We start from the raw sequence: 25,128 nt of genomic DNA, 5'->3' as shown, positions 1-25,128 counted from the left end.
CCTGGTACTTGCTGGCCAAACAGTTCTTTCCCATGCAACATCAACAGAGTGAAACACTGCTGTTCAAGAAATATTCCTATACTCAACAAGTGTATTGAAAGTGCATCGTTCTGTTGAATCTCCTAAATGTGTATAGAGGTGCCCAAAATAACATCTGAGTTTTAAAATGCCATTTATTATCACATTGCCACAATTCTTTTGAATACAAAAAAAAATATATATTTTCTCCTGTTTATTCTTAAAGGAATAAAAAAGCAGAGTCCCAAAGCAGTCTATAAGCCAGTAGTGTTTTGACAAGAATAATGTAGAAAGTACACACCACATTGAATAATGTTTGTGGGAAGGAATAATGTTTGTGGGAAGCCACTGCTTCTATAAACTTGCCTTATATGATTTAATAAAACTAAAACAATTCTCAACAGTTATATTTCTCTCCCTGAGAAGCTGTCCTTTTCAGTCTGAAGATGTTTGGAAAGTAGAACAACAAAAGCATCAATTTTGTGGTGATCACAGCTTTTTTTGGAAAGAAAACTGTTTCCTTTCAGAAAAGCATGTTACACCTACAGGGCATAACCAAGGATTTAACAGCACACTTTGTTTATCAAAAAATATACTCATTCTACTTAAAGTCAGGAGGACTACTCCTACACCAATTTATTCTCTGTATCTTTCAACTCAAGTTTCTTTCCTGAGATTTCTATATAACAAAAAGTATACGAAAGGTTGCATTGGTTTTTTGTTTTTTTTTTTTTTCTTCACGTTAGTAGCTGTCCTATTGAGCTGAGTGGGTTCTGCCACAAAGCCAGCATTTTACACAAAATGCCAGCAATTAGCTAGTGACAGCTTCTTGGTCAGAACTAACCTGGGCTGAATTGCAACCTGCTATACGTAGGCTGGCCAGCCAGTCCTTTTTAAATGTCCTCTCATTTCCCTGACAAAGAAATTAAAATTTAAAAGCAATGAATGCCCCACTTTTCAAATCTTTTGCCGAAAAGATGTTGTGCTTCTTAGTGTAAAGGATGCTTTGACATCCTGTGATGTCACGTAAAGAACTTTACAATGCTTCGGTTTCCTTGCTACTGGAAAATGGATCGTGTATCAGGAGGGGTTTTGGAACAGAGCTTAGTCACGAAAAACTACATCGAACGTCTGGAGGGGACAGTGAAAAACAGGAAAAAGGGAGCCGCCACTGCAAATAAATAAAGCTTGTCTTTTTCTCTGCTCTCCAAAGCAGCGACCTAACAGCGGAGGCTGGTGCCCTCTGCTCAGTGCAGAGCTGCACTTCTTGGGATGGTGAAGCGAGAGGACAGAGCAGCGGCACAAGAGGTGGGAGAAAGGCATGAGAAGACAGGGAGATGATCAGGAGAAGCCAAAAAGCGCTGACCTAAGGCACAGGGCGCCGGATGCGATGGGAAAGGGACGAGGGTACGGCGAGCGATGGGAGGGGGACAGGCGGAGCGGAGGAGGAGCCGATGGAAGTGCCGCTGGAGGAGCAGCGATTTCCAGAGGCGGCACGGAGCGGCGGGACCGGGAGGCGGGAGCCCGCGCCCTGCAGCGCAGACCCTCGGTAAGGGACGGGGCTGGAGGCGAGGAGGGGCGGGGAGGGAGGCACGGGCGAGGGGGCGTGGAGCCCGCGGCCAGCCCGCCCGGGCGGTGGGAAACAGTCGGGGGACGAGCGGAGCGCGGAGTCAGCCTGTCCGCCTCCGCCGGAGCCTGGCAGGCACCCTCCTTTCCTGCACGCCTCCCGCACACGCTCCCATCGTTTCCCCTCTCCAGGCTGCACCGCCCCCGTCCCGGCGGCGGGGGCCGGGGCAGAGCCGTCCCCCCGAGAGCAGCACCATGTGAGCAGGAGCCGTGCCACCGCCGCAGCGGGCACGTCTAGGATGTAAAAAGCCGTCCGGCTGCTCGCACCCCGTCGCTGCCCGGCTGCCCGCGCTCTGTCGCTGCCGGAGATTCGCCGGCGTCCATCGCTGCCCCGGGCCAGCATGACCGAGGTGAAAGCCAAGGAGCCCAGAGCGCCTCCGCCTGCCACAGACGGGGCGGTCCTGCTGCAGGGTCAGCCCGGCCGAAATCCCTTCCGCGAGGAAGAGGAGTCAATCGACATCTCCCTGGACGGGCTGCTTTACCCCAAGAGCAGCGACGAGGAGGAGGACGAAGAGGAGGAGGAGGAGGAAGGGGAGGAGGAGGAGGAAGAGCCGCAGCAGCGGCATCTGGGGCGGGAGGACGGTCGGGACTCCCTCTGCTACCAGCCAGGAAGCGGCTCCCTCTCGGTCAAGGACTCCCTGGACACCGTCCTGGACACCTTCCTGGCGCCCGCGGCTCATGCCAGCTCCACCGTGGCCGCGGCGCCCTGGTCCTTCTTCGAGGCGGAGGAGGCGCCCGACGGCCCGATGAACAGCGGGGCCTCGCAGAAGGCGGCCGAAGCCGCCCCGGGGGAGCCGAGCCCCTCGCATCCCCCGCCGCGGCCCGCCGCGCTCTGGCCGCCCGGCGACGCCCTGATCCCCGCCGCTAAACCGCGGCCGGCAGGTCCGGGCACCGGCGCGGAGGGTCCCGCCGCGGCGCCCAAGGGCGATGCTCCCGGTGTCGGGGCGCTGTCCGGCGGGGCCCGGGCGGGGGACCCGGGGCAGGAATACCTGCACGTGCCGCTGCTGCCGCTCAACTCGGCCTTCCTGGCCTCTCGCACGCGGCAGCTGCTGGACGGGGCGGAGTACGAGGGCGGCGCGGTGCCGCGCTGCTCGCCCCCGGCCCCGGACCTGCCGGCCTACGGCTTCCCGCCGCCCGACGCCAAGGACGGGCCCTTCGCCTACGGCGACATCCAGCCCGTAATGAAGATCAAGGAGGAGGGTCTCGGCCTCACCGCCCGCTACCCGGGCGGCAGGGCCACTCCTGCGGCGGGCTGCCACGACTACCCGCAGGCTCCGCGGGCCGGGCAGGAGCCCTCGCTGGAGTGCGTCCTCTACAAGGCGGAGCCCACCCTGCTGGCCAGCGCCTACGGGCCGGCGGCGCCGTCCGACAGCCTGCCGTCCACCTCGGCCGCGCCGCCGGGGCTCTACCCGGCCCTGGGGCTCAACGGGCACCAGCCGCTGGGCTTCCCGGCCGCCGTGCTCAAGGAGGGCCTGCCCCAGCTCTGCCCGCCCTACCTCGGCTACGCGCGGTAAGGCGGGGGCGGCGGGGCGCTCGCTGAGGGACGGGACCGGGGGATCGCACTGCGCGGCCGGAGAGCTCCGCGCTTCCTCCTCCTCATTCTCCGGAGGGACGGACGGGCGGGCGTGCCGCGCGGTGGGCGCCTCGGGGGTATTAAGGGGATGCTGAGGAAAGGACAAAGTTTCTCTCGACGAGGGCCTTTTTGAGCTTTTAGGTAGTGCCCGCAGCCCCGTTCGCATTCCCTGCGTTGCCTGAGCACGCCGCGGTGTCCCGGCTCCGCTTTGGGCACCATAACGCCCCGGGGATGTTTGTTTGTTACCTCGGCGGGACTTCAGGGCCGCCCGATGTCTGAGCCAGTGCCCGGCCCTGGGGGACGGCGTGCAGCTTTTCTAGCTTGTCCTCACTTTAAGCGTTACCGTATTTATCAATACCTAAATATTTTCCAAAATAATGTTCCCGATTTGAAAAAGAACAAAATAACCCGAAAACAAAAAAACAAAAAAACAAACAAAAAAACAACAACAACAACAACAAAACCGCCAAAAAACCCAACACCGCAAAAAGCAGTTGATTTCACACGAAAAAGAAAACTAAAACACTTGTATATTGATTTGCTTGAATGAAATGGTGTACTGTCATGCTGAGATGTGCATTACCTAGAAATAGATGCAACAAAAGGTGCATGCAATGTTACAGTTTCAATGGATATCCTTTCTTTTAGTAAACACAGTGGTTACCTAGATTAGTCTGCCTTGGAGACAAATTGGAAATGTTATTGATATCCCCATCAGACTTAGTTACTGCTGAGAACGCTGAAGCTGAATGGGGGGTGAAAAACTGATTATTAAAGATTTTTTTTAAGTTGAAATGAAATTTCATGTTTTCCGTGTGAAAGAGGCCTTTGAAATTCAATCTATGTGATTCTGTCTCTGTACAGGAAAAAAAAATCACCACTATGACTCCACTCACAAGAGTTGTTGATCTGAGGAAGATGAACATTTTAACAGAGTGTCCTAGATGGTACCTTTTTTGCTAAATGGTTTAAAATACAACTTTCTGCTTTTTTTTTATTTTTGCAATACTTTCCTGTATTACCATAGTAGAGACAAACTATTAAGCAGAAAGGCAATCATACTTTAGTTTCTTTGTGTCCTTCTGTATCTTGACTACAAATTTTAAAATGAAGTTTTTAATATAAAACTCCTTAATACAGGTAAGTAGTAAACTGCACAAAGGTCGATCTTTCATTTCTTTGAATTCTTTTTCTTCTCAAGGCCAGATACGGAAACCAGCCAAAGTTCTCAGTTCAGTTTCGAATCACTACCCCAGAAGATTTGTCTCATCTGCGGTGATGAGGCTTCAGGTTGCCACTATGGAGTACTTACCTGTGGAAGTTGTAAAGTCTTCTTTAAAAGGGCAATGGAAGGTACTATAAGATGCCATTGTTCCTAATTATCTGAAATATGTCTTCTAGACACTAGGGCATACTGTTTATTTATTGCTCATTTTTATAAATATTGTCACTGCAGTGAATTTTTTTTATCAACTCTGTTTAAATATTACAGTGGATATTGACAAAGTTCTTCCTTAATTGTTTTTTTTTTCTAGTATTATTTGTTTTACTTTACTTTTCTGCTATTTATTATTTACTGTTTATCAGTTAATCTTTCCAGGTTGGCAGAGTTAAATAAAAAATTTGTGCATTATACAACTTGTTTTAAAAAGTATAAATGGTGTTCAAAGGAAAATGTTGTGGATATTAATTAATGATAGGCATACAAGAATTTATTTTGGCTTTGTTCTCTTTTTGAAATCATGAAATTTTTCTTGCTTTCTAGTTACAGAGTTTTGGCTTCCTGGAAGTTATGGAAGTATTTAAAATTTCACTTAACCTTTTCAAGTCATAATAGCAATAAATGTGTTTGACTTGTTCCAAATAGTCTTTAAATTGCAAAGCCAAGCTGCAAATTTAATGAAACAGTAGCAATATCTATGTTTATTTTTTCATTTTGTATTCTATTATACGCCTTGTCCACTGAGATTTTGAATACGAATACAAGAGCAGACTGTTTTATATGGTTCAACAGATAAAGCAGCAAAACAAATCCTTCTACTTTTTAGGCTTTGTCTCCTGTTTTGATTTTTATCTGATACTGCCAGATCTAGGATATTTGAATTTCTGTTCCATGTATTCAACCAAACCATTGTTCTAATGGATAGGATTCCTTAAAATAAAAACCCTGCATCCTGTATTTTCTTGTTGTGATACATAGTTTTTTCCACTTTATAGAGTTTATCTCTCTCCCGATGAAAAGGGAAATTTTGGAAAAGTAAAAGCTTAGCATAATAATATAATTAGATTTTTTGTTTCACTGTGCTGTTGCTTTCTACTTTAAGCATATGCTCATGTTCTTCCTTTAACATTAAAAATTTGCAAAGTGATCTTGGTGGTCTAAGTGAACTTCTGAGCTAGTGCCACGTTTCTCCAATGCATTCAATGGGTTTCATGAGAAAATTACTAGAAATATTTGTGTTAGGCTGCAAAGCTCTTAAGTCACTTGCAGGAATACATTTAAGTTTCACTCAGTCTGCTAGTTGGTCTCCTGGTTTGTCTTTACGTTTTTTTTCTATGTTTTTCTAAATCAGCCAGATATTCTTCTAAAAAGTCAGGGTTCTGAATTTAATACTAAGCGTAGTGTAATTTATGAGTACTGTATTTTAAAATAAATCTTATTTTTGCTTTTTTACCTATATAATAATGTTGTAATATTTCCTTTGTATTTTATTATGTCAATTTTAGATTTAATCTCTTTTCTAATTTAGTACCCAGTTCTGTTTGCAGTAGATGGACCTGCTCAAAAACTTTATATTACTGTTCAGCAGAACTATTTTAATGAAAAATGTGAAGAAGGAATAACTTGATACAGGGAACATCTTAAAGCTGTTTTCACAGACAAAGTCTATATTTACAGAATCTTACCAGGTTAAGAATATAGAGTTATTTATATCCTTAGCAGGTTAAGAATATAGAGTTATTTAGAGACAAATGAGAGGTCAATGTAATTACATAAACAAAAGTCTTAGGTTTTACATATCATCTTCATAATTTTAATTTTTAAATGAATCCACAGACTGAGAGTCTGTTGAGGATATGTGTTGGGGTTTTCTAGCAAGGATTTTCAAAGAATGTTCAAGAATGTACATCAGAAACCTGACTGTAATCAGAAAAGATACAGGTTATTGAGTTTGATGGAAAGCAATGTCAGGCAATGAGCAGTGTAGGCATTGGCAAAATGAACAAAACAGTTGTACCTGTTTTTGTGTAGAAAGTGCAAGCCTACAGGGGGTTCCTTAGAGATGGACTGATTGACTAATTATTTTCATTGCAGTATACTGTATAATTATCAGCACTGAAATAATCCTATTTATTGATATTTGATTTTCTATGGAGTTTAAAAACTTTTAAAAATTTTAATATCAGAAATAATGGTGGGAAATTGCTCCTCTGTAAAGAAGACACAGAGTAGCAATAGAAAATAGTGTTTAAAATTCTCACTGGCAATCGTAAAAATTTGAAACATATTTATTCCATGAAATGTCTCCCTACCCGTAATTTTTCTGAGCATAAGTGCATTATTTATTTTTTTAAAAATTTTAGTGCTACTAGAGACGTGGAATTTTTAATAATAATTAATGCAAATAAGATGTTAAATTTTGTGAGTAAAAACTCCTGGTGAAAACTCTACTTTTCATGTAATTTCCATACACTAATGTTCTTTATAAGAAATTAAAACATGATTTGAAATAGCTGGATTTTGCTATTTCATGGATTTTCTCTATCTTGAGAGGTTTTTTTGAATGTTATGAGGTTTTGTGCATAGGTAAAAAAGTACTTAATACAGGAGCTTTACATTTGTTGGAAAAGGCTTATTTTCTATTTTAATTATTTATGTAATCTGAGATGCATTTGCTGTTTGAAATCAAACAGCCTATATATTTTTTGTAATTTTTTTTCACAGGAACTGTTTTATTCATAGACTATTTATTTTACCTTTCATGGTGTGAGGACAACCCTTTATTGGTTAAATACATCCATTTGAATAAAATTAACTGCTCTGTTATCCAGAAAACTCTTTTTTTCCCATATCTAGTCTTTTTGAAATAAAAACAGACTATTTAAATTATTCAGACCGAACAATGATTTAAAACTCTATATACTAATTATGATTTAATAATACATTTGAATGTAACTAATACATACACACACAACTTAATGAGGGGTCAAAGTTATGTGAGAATCACAAAGATTGCTTAGAATGTTTCTTGGCACTGAATTCTAAAATATATATGCACTGTAGATACTTTCTGTCTTTTGGATTCTTGGTTCCCCATATATGGCTATATATATGAAAAAAAGACTGGTGTTAATACAATAAACATACATTTCTCAAGGCAAAATCTTGAAGCAGGTTAAACAAAAATGCAAGTTCTTTCTTTGGGAACCTGTAGTATAGCAGATATGTAAAAAAGTTAGTACTGCAAGTGAGGAGAAGAAAGGGGACAAAGATACAGGGTTGGTTTTACTTAGGAAACATTTATCTGCATTTAGAGGTTGTACATTTTCTGTTGGACTCCTACAAATAACTATTAGTCTGATAGAGTCACTTAATGTACAAAGAAATGACAAGGCTTTTTAAAAATACTTCAAAGATCTGCTTTGAGTATAATGAAAACAATGAAAATTACAGCTATTTATATTCAGTAAAGAAATTTGAAGAGAAAAAATTGGACTCACTGTGCTGATGGGGTAGGGCTGTTCCTGTCAGTGAGATGAGAGTGATGACCTTTTTGGAGATAAAAATAAAAAAGAATCAGAAATAATATTCAAAATGCTTTCAGATATGTAGAATTACTATATTTGTAAGATAATTTCCTCTTGATGAGCAAGTATTATTTAACTGCTACCAATATATCTCATTCATGGTAATAAAAACTAGAGGAGCATGTCTCTAACATTAGGAGAATGAAGATTAAGAGACAGACTTTTACTTTTCAATGACTAAATTGCCAAAAAGTCATTAGTGATGTCTTATAAAGATTCCATAATGTGAAATGATGCAGGGCAGCTATGATCAAAATGCTTGTAGAACACCACAATAAAATGTTTTTTCCCTTGAGAGGAGCCCAGTGTTCAAAGCTTTGGGATTCTGGAGCTGTGGCTAACACAGGGTTTCTTTGTAGCCTGCATTATTGCATCATGTTGAAAGTGTCTCTTTTGCAGTAGGTTTACTAATGAAAATTTTTAATTACCTAAATCCTGCAAAGAAATTCAAGTGCTGTTTTGCCTATAATAAAGCCTCATTTCTTATTTTTGTTCTCTATTTATACTTTCACTTTGCTTATATTGTTGATCTCTAAGGAAAAGTAGTTGTCCAAACCCAGAATATGAGACCAACATGATTACATGATATTACAGCAGATCGGTCAGAAACTGACTCTTGGTTTGTTTAAATACCTGGGAACATGTTACAAACTGATCAAGTGATTGTAGAACATTTGTCTAGTTTTAATATGTGCTTTATGGTCTGGGTAACTGACCTTAAACTCTGTTGCATCAATGGCATCAGGGAACAGGCTCAAACATATGTAGCAGATAACATTTAACCAACCACGTGTGAACTTTCCTTCTTTCTGAGATCTGAATTTGGTAAACTGGCAGAAAGTAAGATTTCCATGAGAGTTTTCACTGTCTGTGTATGGAGAGGGTTCGTGTGATGACGAGCTGCACCTACACAGTAAGAAAGTTGATCACAACTTCAAGCAAACTTTCTGATAACGTTTATCTGACCTTATCAGTGCTATGATAAGCAGTTTTGTGATAGCCGTGTGATTCACTATGTGCATAATGCAATACTATGTATAAGGAAAAGTGCTTGTCTAAAAAGTTATGCTTTTCCATAGCTAAAGAATCTAAAATGGTACGGCATGCCAAGTATTAAAAAAATGCCAACGACTAGTAAAAAATCCTCTTTGAAAAGAGAGAAATAATAGCGTAGACACCTTTTAGCTGGAAACTTGATGAAGCAGGTGTTAAAAGCTCCTTTTTCTCCTAACTCTGAAGGGTTTTCTAATTCTTAATCCAACTTTTCAGTCTGGGTCTTGAGATCAGAATTTGGTATAGCATGTACTACAAACCTGATGGTGATGAAATGTTCATGAAGAGTAGAAAACATGCAAACACACAAAGCATACACATGGCAAGGTGAGAAATAAAAATGCTTTTCACTCAATAAACAGATTTGATGTTTATTGAAGGTCTTTTATTTTACACATGGCCAAAATGCGTTAAAGTACAGTAAGCTAAGTGTATTTTCAAATTCAAATGTACAAAATTGCTTTGTTGGGGAGCCTAAAATACAGATGGAAAATGTCACTTTTGTGAGTTAAAAGAATTTGCATCATGAAAATGAAAAGAAAATCTGCATTGATACATAATGATATATCTTCATCATACTTCTGACTTCAAAAGGATTTGTTGTCCAGCAGTTTGACAAACAGCAGTTTGATGAATTGATTTATATGAAGCACAACAGTGAAGTGAGCTGAGGTGTCATCTGTTCTGGTGCTTTGACTCTTGAGCTAATGCTGGGCTTCCTACTGTTCTAACTGTGACTTTACCACTGTTTTCCCAATAGACATGGCTTAGTACATAATCAGCTGCAGAAATGTCAGTTACTAAAATTTTTAGTTTAACTTTTATGTAGTATTTTAGAAACAGTGCCATATATCATTTTAAACACATTTTCAGGGGATTAGAAGCCATTTCAGGTAGTGTAAAACTGCTTGCTTTAAAGAGCACCAGGAACTGACTGCTCAGGCTTGCTAATACCCTCTTCTAACTTCCCATGTGCACAATGTGAGCAACCTGAACTGCTTACCTTAAGTTCATTTTATGGTGAATGGAGACAAACAAGAAATTTTAGGAGGAAATACACTGACATTTCTAATATGTACCTGTGATGAAAATAGCAGTACTCTTAACAGTAACTATTTCTCAGAACTGATCATAAAGGAATGTCAGGTGACCATGTACATGGTCTGCATTTGGTGATACGAATCCTACCCACATCACCAAGGTAGCTAATATAGTTCTGTAGTATATTAAAAAAAGATAATAAGCATATAAAATACTAATTTCATATTGCTTAAGTATTATATATAAGGTATTGTAGATATCATTAAATTATTTCACATATAAAAATCATACTTATTTAAAGTTCTCAAATATTTATAAATTATATTACATAAGTATATAAAGTGTAAGTATTTATAGTAAAACTGTTCTCTGCTAAAAGTAGATTTGGGATTGATGGTGTCCATCAACTTAAATTGTGTATTTGTTCCACAGTATTCATTATGTACCACTAGCAGTGTTTTGATAGATATCTACATTTTAGAATCTAGTTAATTAAATAGAATCAAATTAATCTAAGGTGTTTCAATCAAGAGGCAGCAATATCTGGGTGTTTTGCATATTACTTTCTTCTGCTACTAATATTTCTGGGTTTTTCCACCTTCATTGCTCATATAGTGGATGACCCTGTCCTACTGGTGCAGTTGTAGGACAAGTCAAGGAATATAAGAAAATATACATGAAAAAAATTATCATGGCAATGTGCTATGATAATTCCACTAAAATAAGAATTATAGGATGACTGAAATGCAAATATAAAGTCATATCTTCATAGAAGAATATAAGAGGAATCAAAAGGAGAACAACTGATACTTTAGTGCTGTATACCTCTGAAATAGCTGGTATGTTTTTAAAGTAAGTTTTGTGTTCATATACCACGTTTTGTATTTGTAAGGAACAGACCCCCTATTGACAAATATGCTGACACTTCCATAATTTTACATATTTATATCCCTGATGTAGTTAATTACTTAAAAATTATGACCAAGGAACAATTGTGACACGATGCGATAAAAAGGACTGGAAATAGTGATTTGTAGATGCTACCATATCGTCCTGAAAGGGTATTAGCTGTGGGAAGTTTTTCCTGTTGTCAGTTCCTGTATTTAGACTCCAAGACTTTATATATTTCAAGGTGCTGTAGTGGTAAACAGTCTAGGCAAACCAACTGAAAATCGATATGAAACAGCATTCCTAATTTTGCAGTTCATTATAGTTTCCATGAATTATGAGTTAATCTTGTTTAATTTTGTTTTTCTGTGGTTTTCATTTTCTTTTCTTTCTTTTTCTTGTTGGAAGTGATGGAACAGACAGAGAAATATAAGAAATATTAAAAAACAGGATTGTAACTTTTGACTCTGTCTAGAAGTGAGTGAAAACAAGATAGCTACATTTAATTGTTCTATTTTATAGATATCATTTAAAAATTATGCTCTCTTTGGAGGTTGCTCTTTGGAGAAGTGATTTTGGAAGGAAAAACAATAGTATTGCAGGTTTCACAGCAAAAGGCAGCAAGATTTTGAGATCAGTATACAAGAGAAGGAAAAAGTCAGTCAAAGATGTTATAAACAATCATTTTTATTGCTTTCACTATGAAATATATTATTATGAAGAAAGAAATTCTTCATTACTTCAGTTAGATTCCAGGATGGAGCATATTCACAAGTTCATCTGCTTTCCACTCTTTGTCCCCTTTGGTCCACCGAATCCTTAATTCTTTGCTGAGGAGCAGACTTGCATCAATAGCAGGTCTTTCTTTACACCACTATAGGCTAAAGAGTGGAAGTCGTAAAACCTACTTAAGAACTGAAAGTGAGAATTTTACTTCAAGAGGGCCAAGAGGGAAACGAAAATCTTTATCAAAAGATTATGCATGGTAAAGTCCATGATGGATGTGGGTTTTGGTTAAGTAGTTGGAGTCAGAAGTCTCACTTCTGGGACTTTTTCTATTTTTATAGAAAACACACAGAAATAAAATCAATTATAAATTAAAACCCCAACAGCATTATCTGAAGTGTGTGGAATCTTGGAAACTAATAGCATGGGATGGCATGCAGGGGCATGGAGACTGTGTAGTGTAGATTCCTAGTTCTTCATGACTTAAAAAAGCCACATGATGAGAGGTAAATTCGACCCACATTTTCTGTCTTGTGGTTTGAGACAGTGTAAATAGAAGAGTGTTACATTTAGATCTGGACTAAATTCAATATAATTTTACTTCCCATTTTACCAAGGATGAACTAGGCCTGACTGTTTGCCTAGCTGTGGAAAACCTGTCTTGTCAGAGCATGTTCAGGGTAAGGATTATCCTGTATTTACTCAGACAAGTCAGGTTTTCCACAAGCTAGGGACTAGCCTAGTCCATTGCCTTAGCTTCCAGAAGTCAGATTTTTACTCAAAAGCTACATCTGCACCATTAACTTCTGTTTAGTGTACAGGTGAACTTGTTTGCCATTTTTAAAATTTTAAATCCATGTTTATTGTCAGCTTCCACAATTCCATTGTGATTTTTGTTTTGGTTGTGTTTTTACCTATTGATTTAATTGGTACTTTTTCAAAAGTTTATAAGATGTAAAACATACTTTTAGAAAATTATTGAGCAAAACCTTGAGGTGAGCCTTCAGGAAGCAAAGAGTCAATGTTGGGAGACATTTAGCTGTAAAATAATTTGCAAAGAGATGCAATAGATATCTGCAAACTTTAGACAGACATCTAAAACTAGACTAAATAAAACACCATGATGTGTTTTGCAAAGGTTGCTGGTTTTATACAAAAGCATTGGCAGTTAATAGAGATACAGGGAGGCAGAATCCCATTTGGGAGGGAGAAAAAAGAGTGGAGATAATACTCTTCTTTGCAGATAGAAAGAACTGAGAATTTGCAAGCATTTTGCTTCTGTGCAGGATGGCAGCAGTTCAGCACAGATGCACTTACCCAAAAAATTGAGTGCTGTGTCTGATACCCCAGGTGCAGATAAAGCTTTATTTTTCCCTTATTTTGTACATCTACAAAGTCTCTGAAGTCCTGAGTTTACTGGAGTGATTGTAAGTTACTTACAGCTTGTCAGTGAGCTAAGTTAGTAGTGCAGTTTGTAAAGATACTGTACATGCTACTTTCACCACTGTTTGGATTAAAACCCTCCCAATATAGCAGTAGTCATTACAGGACTTAAAATCGTGTTTGCCTGCTTACCTTAGCAACTTTACTAACACTAATGGATTTTTATACTATCCTACAAGAATCTGGAACATTTAATGACAGATAAAATCGTCTCTGTGTTTCCTCCATCAAGCTGGTCACGAACCAATACATTGAGAGTGACCCTCAATGAGCACTTTCAAAAAACAGTGAAAAGTAAACATGCATAGAAACCTTTACATTAGGTGAAGTTTTTGAAGGTGTGGCAATTGCCAGAAAGTTCCCAGGTTATTATTTTTGTAAGAAATACTAATACCAACCTTTTCCTTCAAACTTGTGCTCTAGTGACTATAATACTATCTTGTTTTTTTTCCTGAGTATTTTGTTTGCTTGTTTGTTTTGTTTTTTTGTTTTACTGCTTGTAATGACAGTAGTCATAGATAAGATACTGAATATCAAGCTACCAATTGAATGGTGATTTTATCTTGATGGAGGTTTTGGGTACTTCATTAGTACAGGCATTTGGTATAACTGTAATGCTCAGTGCTAATTGAAGATAATTAGTTCAAATCTAGATGATCCTGAAGACTGAACTGTTGTAAATACATTTTCAAATACATATTTCATCATCCCAGGAAGACCTTCCAAACATCTTAATCTAACTAAATATTGCCAGTAATTTTGAAATTAGGCAAATATCTGGCATGTGTTCATTTCTTACACAATCTCTCCTTCAGATGGCTGTTGTCCCTAAAATATTAATGTCAAGCAAGTAACCCTGCTTTGCACAATGGTAGAAGTGATTTCAAATGGGAACGTTTACTCAGATTTATCTATTGAGTTGAAATCCACACAGATCACTGCAATTAAAACCAAAATTCTTTAATGATGAAGCTAAAAACTACCAAACAATTGAAATTTACATGTTTTCCAAATAAGTTGCAGCTGAGTCAAAAAGAGTGGAATACACTTTGGGACAGAGGGTGTCAGGGAAAGGTGGGGTAGAGATGAGTGGAATGGAAAACTCACACGAAGGGGTAAGTCAGGTACAGGATATGACTGTGGTTTCTTAAAAGTCTTGAAAACAAGGAAGATGTTAACAGTAAGCATCAAGAAGTGCCTGAGATTTGTCACCATAATCCCCTGAGAGAATTGGGTTGGCAGCATTTTGGCTTTTAAGCAACTTTTACTGTGCCTAAATTTCAGTAACAGATTTCATTTCTGGCCTGGTGTACACAGGGCAGAGACACTGTTTAGTACTGTTTAATATGAAACTTCAGAACATATGAACATGGAAGTGTAGTTTTCATAACTGTGATTCAGTTACTCTTTGTTTTGTAAATGTGACAAATGTTATTCAGTCTTAGATTTATAATAAGCAGGACAAGGTTTATATGGAGTCAGACCATCTTGTGAAGAATTAACAAATTACCTGGAAAAGAGGTCCAGAAGAAATCTTCTTTCAGGGGACCAAAGAAAACCCCCAAAACAAGAAAAACACAAAGAAATCTTTAACTATACTTAAGCATTCCTTTGTAAATTTGTTGTGCATTAAAGCATTAGAATGCCATGGAGCTGAGAAAATACTCATGGATTTTAATTAAACTAATGGAGTTTTTAAATTGCTGTTGCTTATCAGAAGACTGTATGTTTTTTGTAGCTTATAAAGGCAAAGAAATACAAGGAAAAACTGCAAGTAATCCCAAGGAAGAATTGTTCAAAGTAAGTGTTTTGCTTACTGGTCTGCTGCCAATAGCAAGATGGATTTTTATTAATTTGTCTGCTTTTGGTAATGTTTCCTATAAGGACGAGTCCAGGATTAGCATTAATGGGACAAAGTAAATAAGAATTTCTCCTGATTAAAACCTTACCAAGGTTATTTTTGTTGCCAGGCAATGTGTGTGGCAACTGTTTTTGTTTGCCCGTAGTTTAAAAAAAAAATTGTTATGAAAAGGAATTTCAAATAATTGGTTTTCTTTCACTAAAATTAAGAAGCAAACTATTTATCTTTTTAAAATGGTGGTACAGAAGCAAATGCAGAATTAAGCAATAAACTAAGTTAATCTAAGCCACAGAGTTACAGCCTCCTTCTGTTTGTCCGTTTTGACTGTGTTGGTCAGCTGGTATTTCAGCAAGTTTAATACAGAACTGCTTCTCCATCAGAGGTAATTTGCTTTGCTTAAAGGGTTTTTTTTTACACTACCCCAACTTCTTCATTCTGTTTGCTGTCAGAAACTCCACATCGATTCAAGCAAAATGTAGTTAAGTTCTTTGAAAACAGGATCAATAACTTCACAGAAAAATAAGTTTTAAAGAAACAATTGGTCTCTCTTCGTGCTTGATTTACTTAAGAAATATTGTTAGTACAATAATTTAAGCAGTTCATGCTGCCTGCTAATTATTTTAGAATTTCATAGATGAGGAATTTTACCCTTAAACAGACCAAATAAAACAAAATATTCAAATAGTAACATGATTGGTCAAAAGTTAGCATAAAATGAAGGCGTTCTTTAATGGTTCAAGTACCCTTTTTTGAATCTTCAGTTATTTTTGCAACATTTATACACAGAAATTATTTTGTCATGTTAGAAAACATAGTGTTGACCCTGTTTTTCTCTTTCCTGCAGGGCAGCACAACTATTTATGTGCTGGAAGAAATGACTGCATAGTCGATAAAATCCGTAGGAAGAACTGCCCAGCATGTCGCTTGAGGAAGTGCTGTCAAGCTGGTATGGTCCTGGGAGGTGAGCTGTTTTTCAAGTGGATTTATAAAAACAGGCAGTCAAGTACACTACCTTCAGTCTGTTGAGGTTAAACAACAGTACTTTGATACTGTAAAAGAAAAACCACATTCAAATGTTATTTTTGGAAGAATTACCTAATGCTGTATAATTTTTTAGAATTTTTCTTTAGTGAATCTGGAAACTCTGACAAAGCACCTTTCTGTAGGAATCACTGTGTATCCTTACATTCATTTTCTTGAAAGGAAAGGAATTATGTCTTGGGTGTGTATTTATTAATAATTTTGGATCAGGTAATTTGATATGGGTAAAAATAAATACATTGAAATTGACAGTAGAGTCAGGAATTAGTACTGTGCTCTTCTAATTTGTGTTATACATTTCATCGCTTTGAGTACATGTCAACAAAATTGTATCCTTCTGTTCCACCAGAGAGGGCCAGGCAGTGGTTGCACCAGTACTGCAGGTTTTGCAGATTAGGTGCTAGGAAATCCCTAAATTAGGTGCTAATCTTTGTATTAGTTCTTTCTGTAACAGATTTGGGTTTTTTTTTTATGTGTCATTAAATGAGCACTGTGCCTTTGAAAACCTACAGGGAGAAAATGGTGTATTATCAGGTAGCCACATGGCAAGTTTTGATGTGCTTACAGGCAGCAATGATGCTTATTTTTACTGTTTTTTTTTTTTTTTTTTCCTATTTTGGATCAGCACAAAGCTTGAAAATATGTGGCTAAGAAAATGGCCATACAAACGTGATGGAAAGAAAACTCCCTAAAGGGAGTTAAAAAATAAAGGGGGAAGGACAAAAACCTGCATTATTTCCAATTTAATCTATTTTAGCCCATCAAAGCCCTCTGTCTGTCTCTCTCCCCTGCTCAACCCTGCATTCCCTCCCCTACATTTAAGTATTGTTTTTTATCCCTGAAGGAAGAGCTGGCACTATATACTGTATATAATTTCATTATCTGGCTGATCAGCATTCATTGATAATGTAAAACATGTATATAGTTCTCAGACTGATAGTTTGATTGCACAGCTCTGTGTTTCCAAATCCTGTAAGCTGAATGCAAGCTCCATGGAGCTGGAGTACTCATTGTGTCATTCTTATGTGGTCAGACAGTGGCCTCTCTCAGTTAAAAAAAAATAAATGGAGCTGAGAAGCACATTGGTGCCACTGGGCTGAGGGGAGAGGGACAAAAGGAGAACATGTCCTTTGGATCCTTCTCAGATGGGTGTTTTAAAACTGGAGTAGCAGTGCAGTAGAGAAACAGTATTACTACAAAGGCAGAACCTAAAGCCTTGTTTGCCCAACTTTGAAAGAGGAGAAAGCCAAGGAGGCAGAGGTCCTGAGTAGGCTGTGGAAAATACAGAGTAAGAATGAAGGCTCAGGAAGAGGAGTTGGCAGATGTAGTGCCTGCCTTTTAAAATTTGGGAGAACATGCAAGGTTTGATCAATTTGACCTCTAAAATATATACCTGTCTAAGGCAGGTGGTTTAGACTAGATGATTTTAAATCCCTTCCAATCCAAACCAATTTTTGATTCTAATGGGTGTAATACAGATAAAAATTCATTCTTGACTCTGAATTTTGCACAGCTAGGAGTTTGATGATGATCTAACCTAAATTTTCATTTATGATACCCTGGATAACACCAATAACTAAACTCTGTGTGTTTCAACATCACAGGCAGCAGTTTCAACAAGCAGAGTGTGAGATGACTCACTATCATTGTCTAGTCCTTTTGCTTCAGCATTGTTCTGCATAGTAATAGGAAAAGTCATCAGCAGGCTTGACATCGTTCTACACTTTGTGTGCATTTATGGATGCTAGTTTCCCTAGTGTTTTTAATATATACATTTTTGTCTGGGTGTACGTACTAGGAACAGAAAAAGTTGGACACTTTTGCCAACAATGTTGATCAGATGATATGTCCTCATTAGTGTATTCTCATAGTAAGATGTTACATCCTCCTACAAAACCTGAGGATAAAGGTGCTCTGACTTTTATTTTATTACTGTCAGGTATGAAGAGAGTAAAATCTTCATCTTTCTTGTCACCTTTTCGGATCACCTTTTTTTCTCAGCTGTTACAAAGCAAGCGTAAATATTGTCTTTGTATTTAATGCTAGATTTTTGTACCTAGCCAGTTTGTTGTGTTGCTTAGTCTTCTCCTAAAGTATACACAATCAAAGTTGTTACCCATTTTTTTAGAAGCCTGTGCAGTCTAGTTTCTCTAGTTCTTAGAGGGACATTGCATTTCATCAGATCTCTGCCCTGATATCCTCACTTACACCATCTTCTGGAAAGGAGTAATCTGGCAGCAAAGAGAAAGCAGAAGAGGATAATTGGGCAATGGAAAAAAGGAAATATTGAGTGGAGTTGTGACTGTGGCACCTCTATTTTTTTGTCAGCTGCTTCAGGTTAAGTGCCTCAGGTGCTCTTAGTGATGTCAGCAGTTCTGGGCGGAATTAGGAAGCTAGTTGTTTTATGCAGGCTGAAATGGAGTGCTTAGTACTGAAAGAAGAAGAAAAGACAAATGTAGACCAAAAATGAGGAAAACTGGAGTGAAATTATACTATTTGTAAATGAGGATTTAAAATTCAAACTGCAAACAAAATCTCAAGATAAACTGTTACTCTTTCTATGGTTATATTGTTGCCTTTCTTCCTTTTGCTCATCTGACATTTCTTATAATTCCTTTGTTGTATCACATGAGCAATATTTCCTGCCCATGACTTGATGTGCTGATCAACACAATATGATTCATATATGGAGTGTTACAGGGCTCAGATAATTTTCCCAAAGACATCAGTGATCAAAGGGCTGGGAAGCCTGCCATACAAGGAAAGGGTAAACATGAGCCAGCAATGTGCCCAGGGGGCCAAGAAGGCCAATGGCACCCTGGCCTGTATCAAGAATCGTGTTACAACCAGGATTAGGGCAGTGATTGATTGTCCCTCTGTACTTGGCACTGCTGAGGCCACACCTCGAGTGCTGTGTCTAGCTCTGGGCCCCTCACTACAAGAAAGACATTGAGGGGCTGGAGTGTGTCCAGAGAAGGGCAACGGAGTTGTAGAAGGGTTTGGAGCATAAATCCTATGATGAGCAGCTGAGGGAGACAGGGTTGTTTAGCTAGGAGAAAAGGATGTTCAGGAGGGACCTTCTTACTCTCTACAACTGCCTGAAAGGAGATTGTAGCAAGACGGGGGTTGGCATCTTTTCCCAGGGATCATATGAGAGTATGAGAGGACATAGCCTCAAGCTGTGCCAAGGGAGATTCAGCTTGGACATCAGGAGCAAATTTTTCACATATAGGGTTGTTAAACTTTGGAATGGGCTGCCCAGAGAGGTGGTGGTGTCACCATCCCTGGAGGTGTTTGACGAAAGGCTGGACATGGCACTTAGTGCTCTAGTTAACAAGGTGGTGATGCATCGAAGTTTGTACTTGATAGTCTTGGAGGTCTTTTGCAACCTATAAGATTCTGTGGTTCTCTGATTCTGTGAACTGAGTTTGTTCAGCCTTCAGAAAAGAAGGCCTAGGGGACACCTTATCACTGGTTTCCACTATTTAAGGGTGACTGCAAAGAAGATGGAAACTCCCTTTTTACAAGCAGTCACATGGAAAAGACAAGGGATAATGAGTACAAGTTACTCCTAGGGAGATTCTGATTAGACACAAGAGGAAGATATTCCACAATGAGAAAAATCAGCCATTGGCATTATCACCCAAGATTAGTGGTGGACTCATCAGTGTTGAATACTTTTAAGATTCATCTGGACAAGGTGCTGGGTCATCTTGTCTAACTGTGATTTTGACAAGGAAGGTTGGACTGGATTGTCCTTGAGATTCTTCCCATCCTGGAATTCTGTGATTCTGTGATAAAAGCCCATATGCAAATTTCCAATTTTTGAAATAAAGTACATGCTTAGAGACATCCTTGAGTATTTTAAATTAATTTGAATTGGCAATACTTTAAATCTGTTCTTGTATTTACAACCTTTATAGGTCAAGATTTTTTGTGCATTTTGTGATTTCTGCCATTTAGATCTATGAGATTTTATCTCATAGATATATTTTTGTTCTTTTACCTCTGATACTTAGTTTCTTAATGCTGGCCTTGAATTAAATGCAGACCTGCTATATTGCTTAATTAACATGAGAAACACTAAGATTTTACAGCATATTAATGATAAGCTTCCAAAAATTACAATATTAATTAAATTAAACCTACTTCTTAGGGAAGTACACTTATCTTCCATTGAATGTTACTGAGTGGCAACCATATAGATGAAATGTAATATTTTATTATACGGACAAGTGTTCCATTTTTCAACCCTAAATTCAAAGAAATTTCAAACCCCTGAAATATTTTAAAAGAAATTTTAAGTCAGTTGTAAGTAAATTATAGAATAGCAACCAATATCTTCAGTAATTTATTTACCTATATGGACTGTTTCTTAATCTATAGAAGGAGAGTATCAATAAAAACATGCATTTCATAGTAATATATTTGTCATTTTATGTGAAAGTATTAATTGTCTTTGGGTTTTATAACCTCATAACTTGAGACATTAATCTATCCCCTTTCTAATCTTAAACCTAATAGGATAGCAGGCAGTTGGATCAGGTCCTGGAATAAACAAGTACTCAACTCTTTTATTTATTATGAGTGAATCTGTAATTTTCCCAGGCTGATTATCACAGATTCCTTGTTCAGCTGTATTGCTAAATTACTGTGTCCTTCATTGTTTCAATCAGCTTTCAGTCTGCAGTGCAGTGGTTACATGGAGAAAAAGGTGATTTAATTTTTCCAGGTAATATTTTCTGAGGTAGGATCAAAGGGTTTATTAAAACCAAGATTTGTTACTTCTGCTTTGCTACTTTTTCTACGTTGTATACACCCCATTAAGGTGTACATGGCTTGTTTCTCTACACAAAACGCAGGAGCATAGTGACCTTAAAGTAAGGGCCATTGTGTTCTGTCAAAAATAATACATCATTGATGCTTTTCACCTCATTACAGGGTAAGGAGAAGGGTAGTGAGATGTTAGACTTCTACTAGAAACCCAGCCCTTTTAATATAAAGTAATGTCAGTAATGTCTGATTGTCTGTATGATTCTGTATACCTAGTTTAAAAAAACTATTGAAATACAGAATTAGGTAGTAAGGGGAAAATCATAATATATTTGATAGTTGTATTAAACAGATTTTTAAAATGTCTTCTAGGTACATGTAGAACGCAAACATTTTAAACAAGCTATTCGTAGTAATCAAGGGTAGGGGAACAGTGAGTATGAAGAAACTGCTTGAGTGGTTAGCTGTCTTAAAGCGAAGCAGTGAAAATGTTACAAAAAAGTGTGTGCTGTCTAAATATGTACAGACATATTGTATCAAGAAGTCTATATTACAGTATTAAGAAAAGTAGTTGTCAGAGTGGATTGGTATTATTTACCCATTATGGGACTAAGTGGAGACATTTATTTATCTTACAGCACAAACTTACCTGCTTTGTAAACAGCAAATGAAAAACTAAGCTATTGTCAAATTTTCATTGTTTTCCTTATGTCTTTAAGTGTTTTTATTAATTTAATGTGGTCTCCTTGTTGTAGATGGGAAAGTTTGCTGCAAGTTATTAACAGTCACCTCTCCTTTAGATAGGTAACAAGTGGAGTTGTTTTACTGATGGCTGTTAAGCAACATAATTAGCAATAAACACACGAGCAGTTCTACAAACCAGTGTGACATTAATTCTGATACATTTAGTCACTTGGAAACATGGGTACTTATTAACTACTAGCATTTCCATGTGATAAGCATTCTGTTTGGTTTCTTTATTTACTTGTTCTCTGAACTGTAAAAGTATCTGAAGCCATTATTTCTGAAAATACCTGAAATCATTATTTATGAACTATCAAATGCATTGTTACTTCTGTTTTCCTTCATGCCTACACAATACTTAGTGGAAATTCCCAGCATGTCTATGACTATGTATATGTTTGTTATAAAAATTGGCTCAAGGTCTTTCGGCATAATAAATTGTCTATTTTTTTGTGGGTTTTTGTTTTGCTTTTTTTTCCTTGGTTCAGCTGTAACATAAGATGTAACTTCGTGTTTGGTTCTTTACTAAGACATCTCTAATTAGAAATATTTTTATTCTTACCACAAGTGATAAAATGAGCATATGATTGTTGGGGCACTTGGTACTGAACTAATTAAACCTGCAGTTAAGTTAGCGGGGAATATGACCCCTGAATGCCATTGCATGATGAGTGTTACTGTTTTTGCCATCACCCCTATGTCTATTTCTGTCCCCCTGTCATGTAAATCAGACCATAAGTGTCAGTATCTTTATTGTATTTTTTGACCCTTTTTTCCCTAAGACAAACTTGTTTGGCAGAACTAAAGATCAAGCAGAGTTTTCATCACCTTTGAGGATCTATTTAAAGCAAATGTGTTCCATGTAGTCACCTCTGCATGGATTTGCCTTTTTATTGAAACTTTGCCTTTTTATTATGTCACTGAGACACCTCTGAAGGTTTGATTTTTTCTGTGTCTGTTGGGTGCACTGCCAGACTGTTTCCATGAAAGAAATTTGAAGAATTGCTACCTAAACCTGTATATTTCCATAACCATACCATATGTATCTGTGCTTATTTTGGGAAGGCAGTTCAGCTATTAATGTGTTTTAGTTAGTGTTGTTCATACCACTGCAGTATGGAAATATGCTGGGAAAGGGAAGTTATGCTTTAGGAAGTCAAATATCTTCTAAGCGTTTACAGTATTTGTTGGTCTTTCACTCATCCCCCTGGGCACCAAAATAGGATTCAGCCATGAGACTGAAATGCTCTTAGGGAACTGGAGGAAAGGAGTTTCTATGTGTAGTAATTAATTACTAACATTTTTGGTTTTGAATATTTGGGAGTAAAAGAAGTAGTATCTTGAATTGACATGAAATAGAAACTGAATTGTAGAGCCAGCTGGCTCAGCTGTTGGCATATGACAGAACAGTGGGAATTGAACCAGAAAACACTTTATGAGGTTACTGTAACCTAGAACTCATGGCAATAATTTTAATGGGTGGGTGCTGTTCATCCCTTAATGAAGAGAGCAGGATACAGAGGGAGAAGCTTGAAAAAATTTTCCATTATCATTTTTCAATTACATCAATAGTCAAAAAATAGAAAACTTATTCTGAAGACGGTTCTGATTTCCTTGTATAGATTAAAAATGTAATCCAACACTAGTGGAAAATACTAATGTTCTTGGTTAACTCTTTCTAACAGATCAACAATTTTCTTTTTCAGGTCGAAAATTGAAAAAGTTTAACAAAATTAAGGTTGTGAGAACGTTAGATGTTGCACTCCAGCAGCCAGCAGCCCTTCAAGATGAAAGCCAGTCTCTAACACAAAGGCTGTCGTTTTCCCCAAATCAAGAAATACAGTTTGTTCCCCCAATGATAAGTGTTCTACGAGGCATTGAGCCAGAAGTTGTCTATGCTGGTTATGACAATACAAAACCTGAAACACCAAGTTCCTTGCTGACCAGTCTGAATCATCTTTGTGAGAGGCAACTTCTTTGTGTAGTCAAGTGGTCTAAATTACTACCAGGTAATATAATTTCTTATATGCAGTGAATTGTAGTTAAGCAAATACTTCATGGGAGGAGCAGTCTGAGGAGAATATTATTGACTGCCTGTTAATTCTTTGCAAATTCCAAAATGATTAAGCTTTCACTTATCAGATAATATAACTAATAAAATATATTTTAATAGGGAAGCACATTTGAAAGAATCCATCTAAATATTTATATTGACTCCAAGAAAGCACAGGAGCTCAGCAGTTCCTGTATGTGATTGTTATTGCAGCCTTTCTACCCCAGCCCCTCTTACTCTATTATTTATTCATTTGATATAAAAAGGTTGTGTACCTGCTTATCCTTTATTCTTATTACTAAAATGAATTTTTGAAAGTAACAAAGAAAAATTTTTATAAATAATACCAATTAGAACTGAGCAGCTCACAAACAGACTGGTAATGAGAAGTAATGGAATTTATGAAGATACACAACTGGATTAAAAAAAATACCCATGTTATGTATGTATATGTGCTGTATGGTGATGGGGATCATCATGGTCATCCTGGGATATATAGAAATCAATATATTGAGCAGAAAGCCTGGAAAATACAGTTTCATGTGAGCTCAGTTTGATGCTTTGGTGCTGCAGGAAGCAGTAGTCTCAATCACTCCTCTTCCCATTGCAGATGGCACTTAAGAGACCTCTGAAGGAGGTAACAGGAACAGGTGCACTGCTTTCAGTGGCAGGAAGCTGTTAGTCTCACTCAGATAATTCATGGCAATCTTTAAATTTATCAAACAGCAAAAGTAATAAAACACAAGTGCACAACAGAATATGGTTCGCTTTAGTTGAGTGCAAGAAAGATACTCATATATGGATGTTTTTGTGTGACAACTGCATCTTATGGTAAGAGCACTGATGTTCAAGCTACCAACATTAAATGAGAGTTGGTTACAGTGATCATATTACAAACTGTCATATTTTTACCAAAGGAAAAAGAGATGCATTCCTATCCTCTGAAACAGTCATTTTTGTTAAATAATTTTTGGTGTGAACATTTCAAAATACTGGATGAGAACAAAAAGAGAAGAGGTTAACTATCAAAGTAAGATAAGCAGTTATTACCCAAGCACTGGAGACCTACATGCCCAAAACCTTTTTAGGTCTTTCTAGGTGTTCTTAGTTTGATAGCTCAGATTTGTAACCTCAATACACCTATTTATCTGCTGTCTAAATGAGAATTATGAAATAATTTATCTTTCGTTTCATTTTCAGGTTTTCGGAATTTGCATATTGACGATCAGATAACCCTCATCCAGTATTCCTGGATGAGTCTAATGGTTTTTGCGATGGGTTGGAGATCATACAAACACGTCAGTGGTCAGATGTTGTATTTTGCACCAGATCTGATTCTAAATGAGTAAGTAGAATGCTTCCATGGTATATGAATAACATGTTGAACTTTTATGTGTCAAAGGGAATGTGACTCCATTGAGACCGAGATTTCATTAATTACTTGTTCTGTTTCAAAAGTAACGGCCAAGTCCTCTGACC

General features: G+C 38.1%; 1 protein-coding gene across 2 annotated transcripts in view; it reads left to right on the top strand.

Annotated features, from left to right (window-relative positions):
- Positions 1 to 1,741: 1,741 nt before the first annotated feature.
- The window catches only part of PGR (progesterone receptor), a 33,183-nt gene continuing 9,796 nt past the window's right edge, over positions 1,742 to 25,128 (top strand). The window contains exons 1-6 of one of the 2 annotated variants that reach the window (XM_053935640.1): positions 3,075 to 3,154; positions 4,082 to 4,164; positions 4,419 to 4,570; positions 15,883 to 15,999; positions 23,303 to 23,605; positions 24,850 to 24,994. In XM_053935640.1, the coding sequence (XP_053791615.1) occupies positions 4,100 to 4,164; positions 4,419 to 4,570; positions 15,883 to 15,999; positions 23,303 to 23,605; positions 24,850 to 24,994 (782 nt within the window). In that variant the 5' untranslated portion in view covers positions 3,075 to 3,154; positions 4,082 to 4,099. Of the gene's footprint in view, positions 3,155 to 4,081; positions 4,165 to 4,418; positions 4,571 to 15,882; positions 16,000 to 23,302; positions 23,606 to 24,849; positions 24,995 to 25,128 lie in introns of both variants that reach the window. The other variant, XM_053935639.1, reaches the window with a different exon arrangement.

The sequence above is a fragment of the Vidua chalybeata genome, chromosome 2 (genome assembly GCF_026979565.1).
Source record: "Vidua chalybeata isolate OUT-0048 chromosome 2, bVidCha1 merged haplotype, whole genome shotgun sequence".
NCBI classification, from domain to species: Eukaryota; Metazoa; Chordata; class Aves; order Passeriformes; family Viduidae; genus Vidua; species Vidua chalybeata.
The sequence above is the reverse complement of the archived record's forward strand: the minus strand, read 5'-3'. Positions and strand labels throughout refer to the sequence as shown.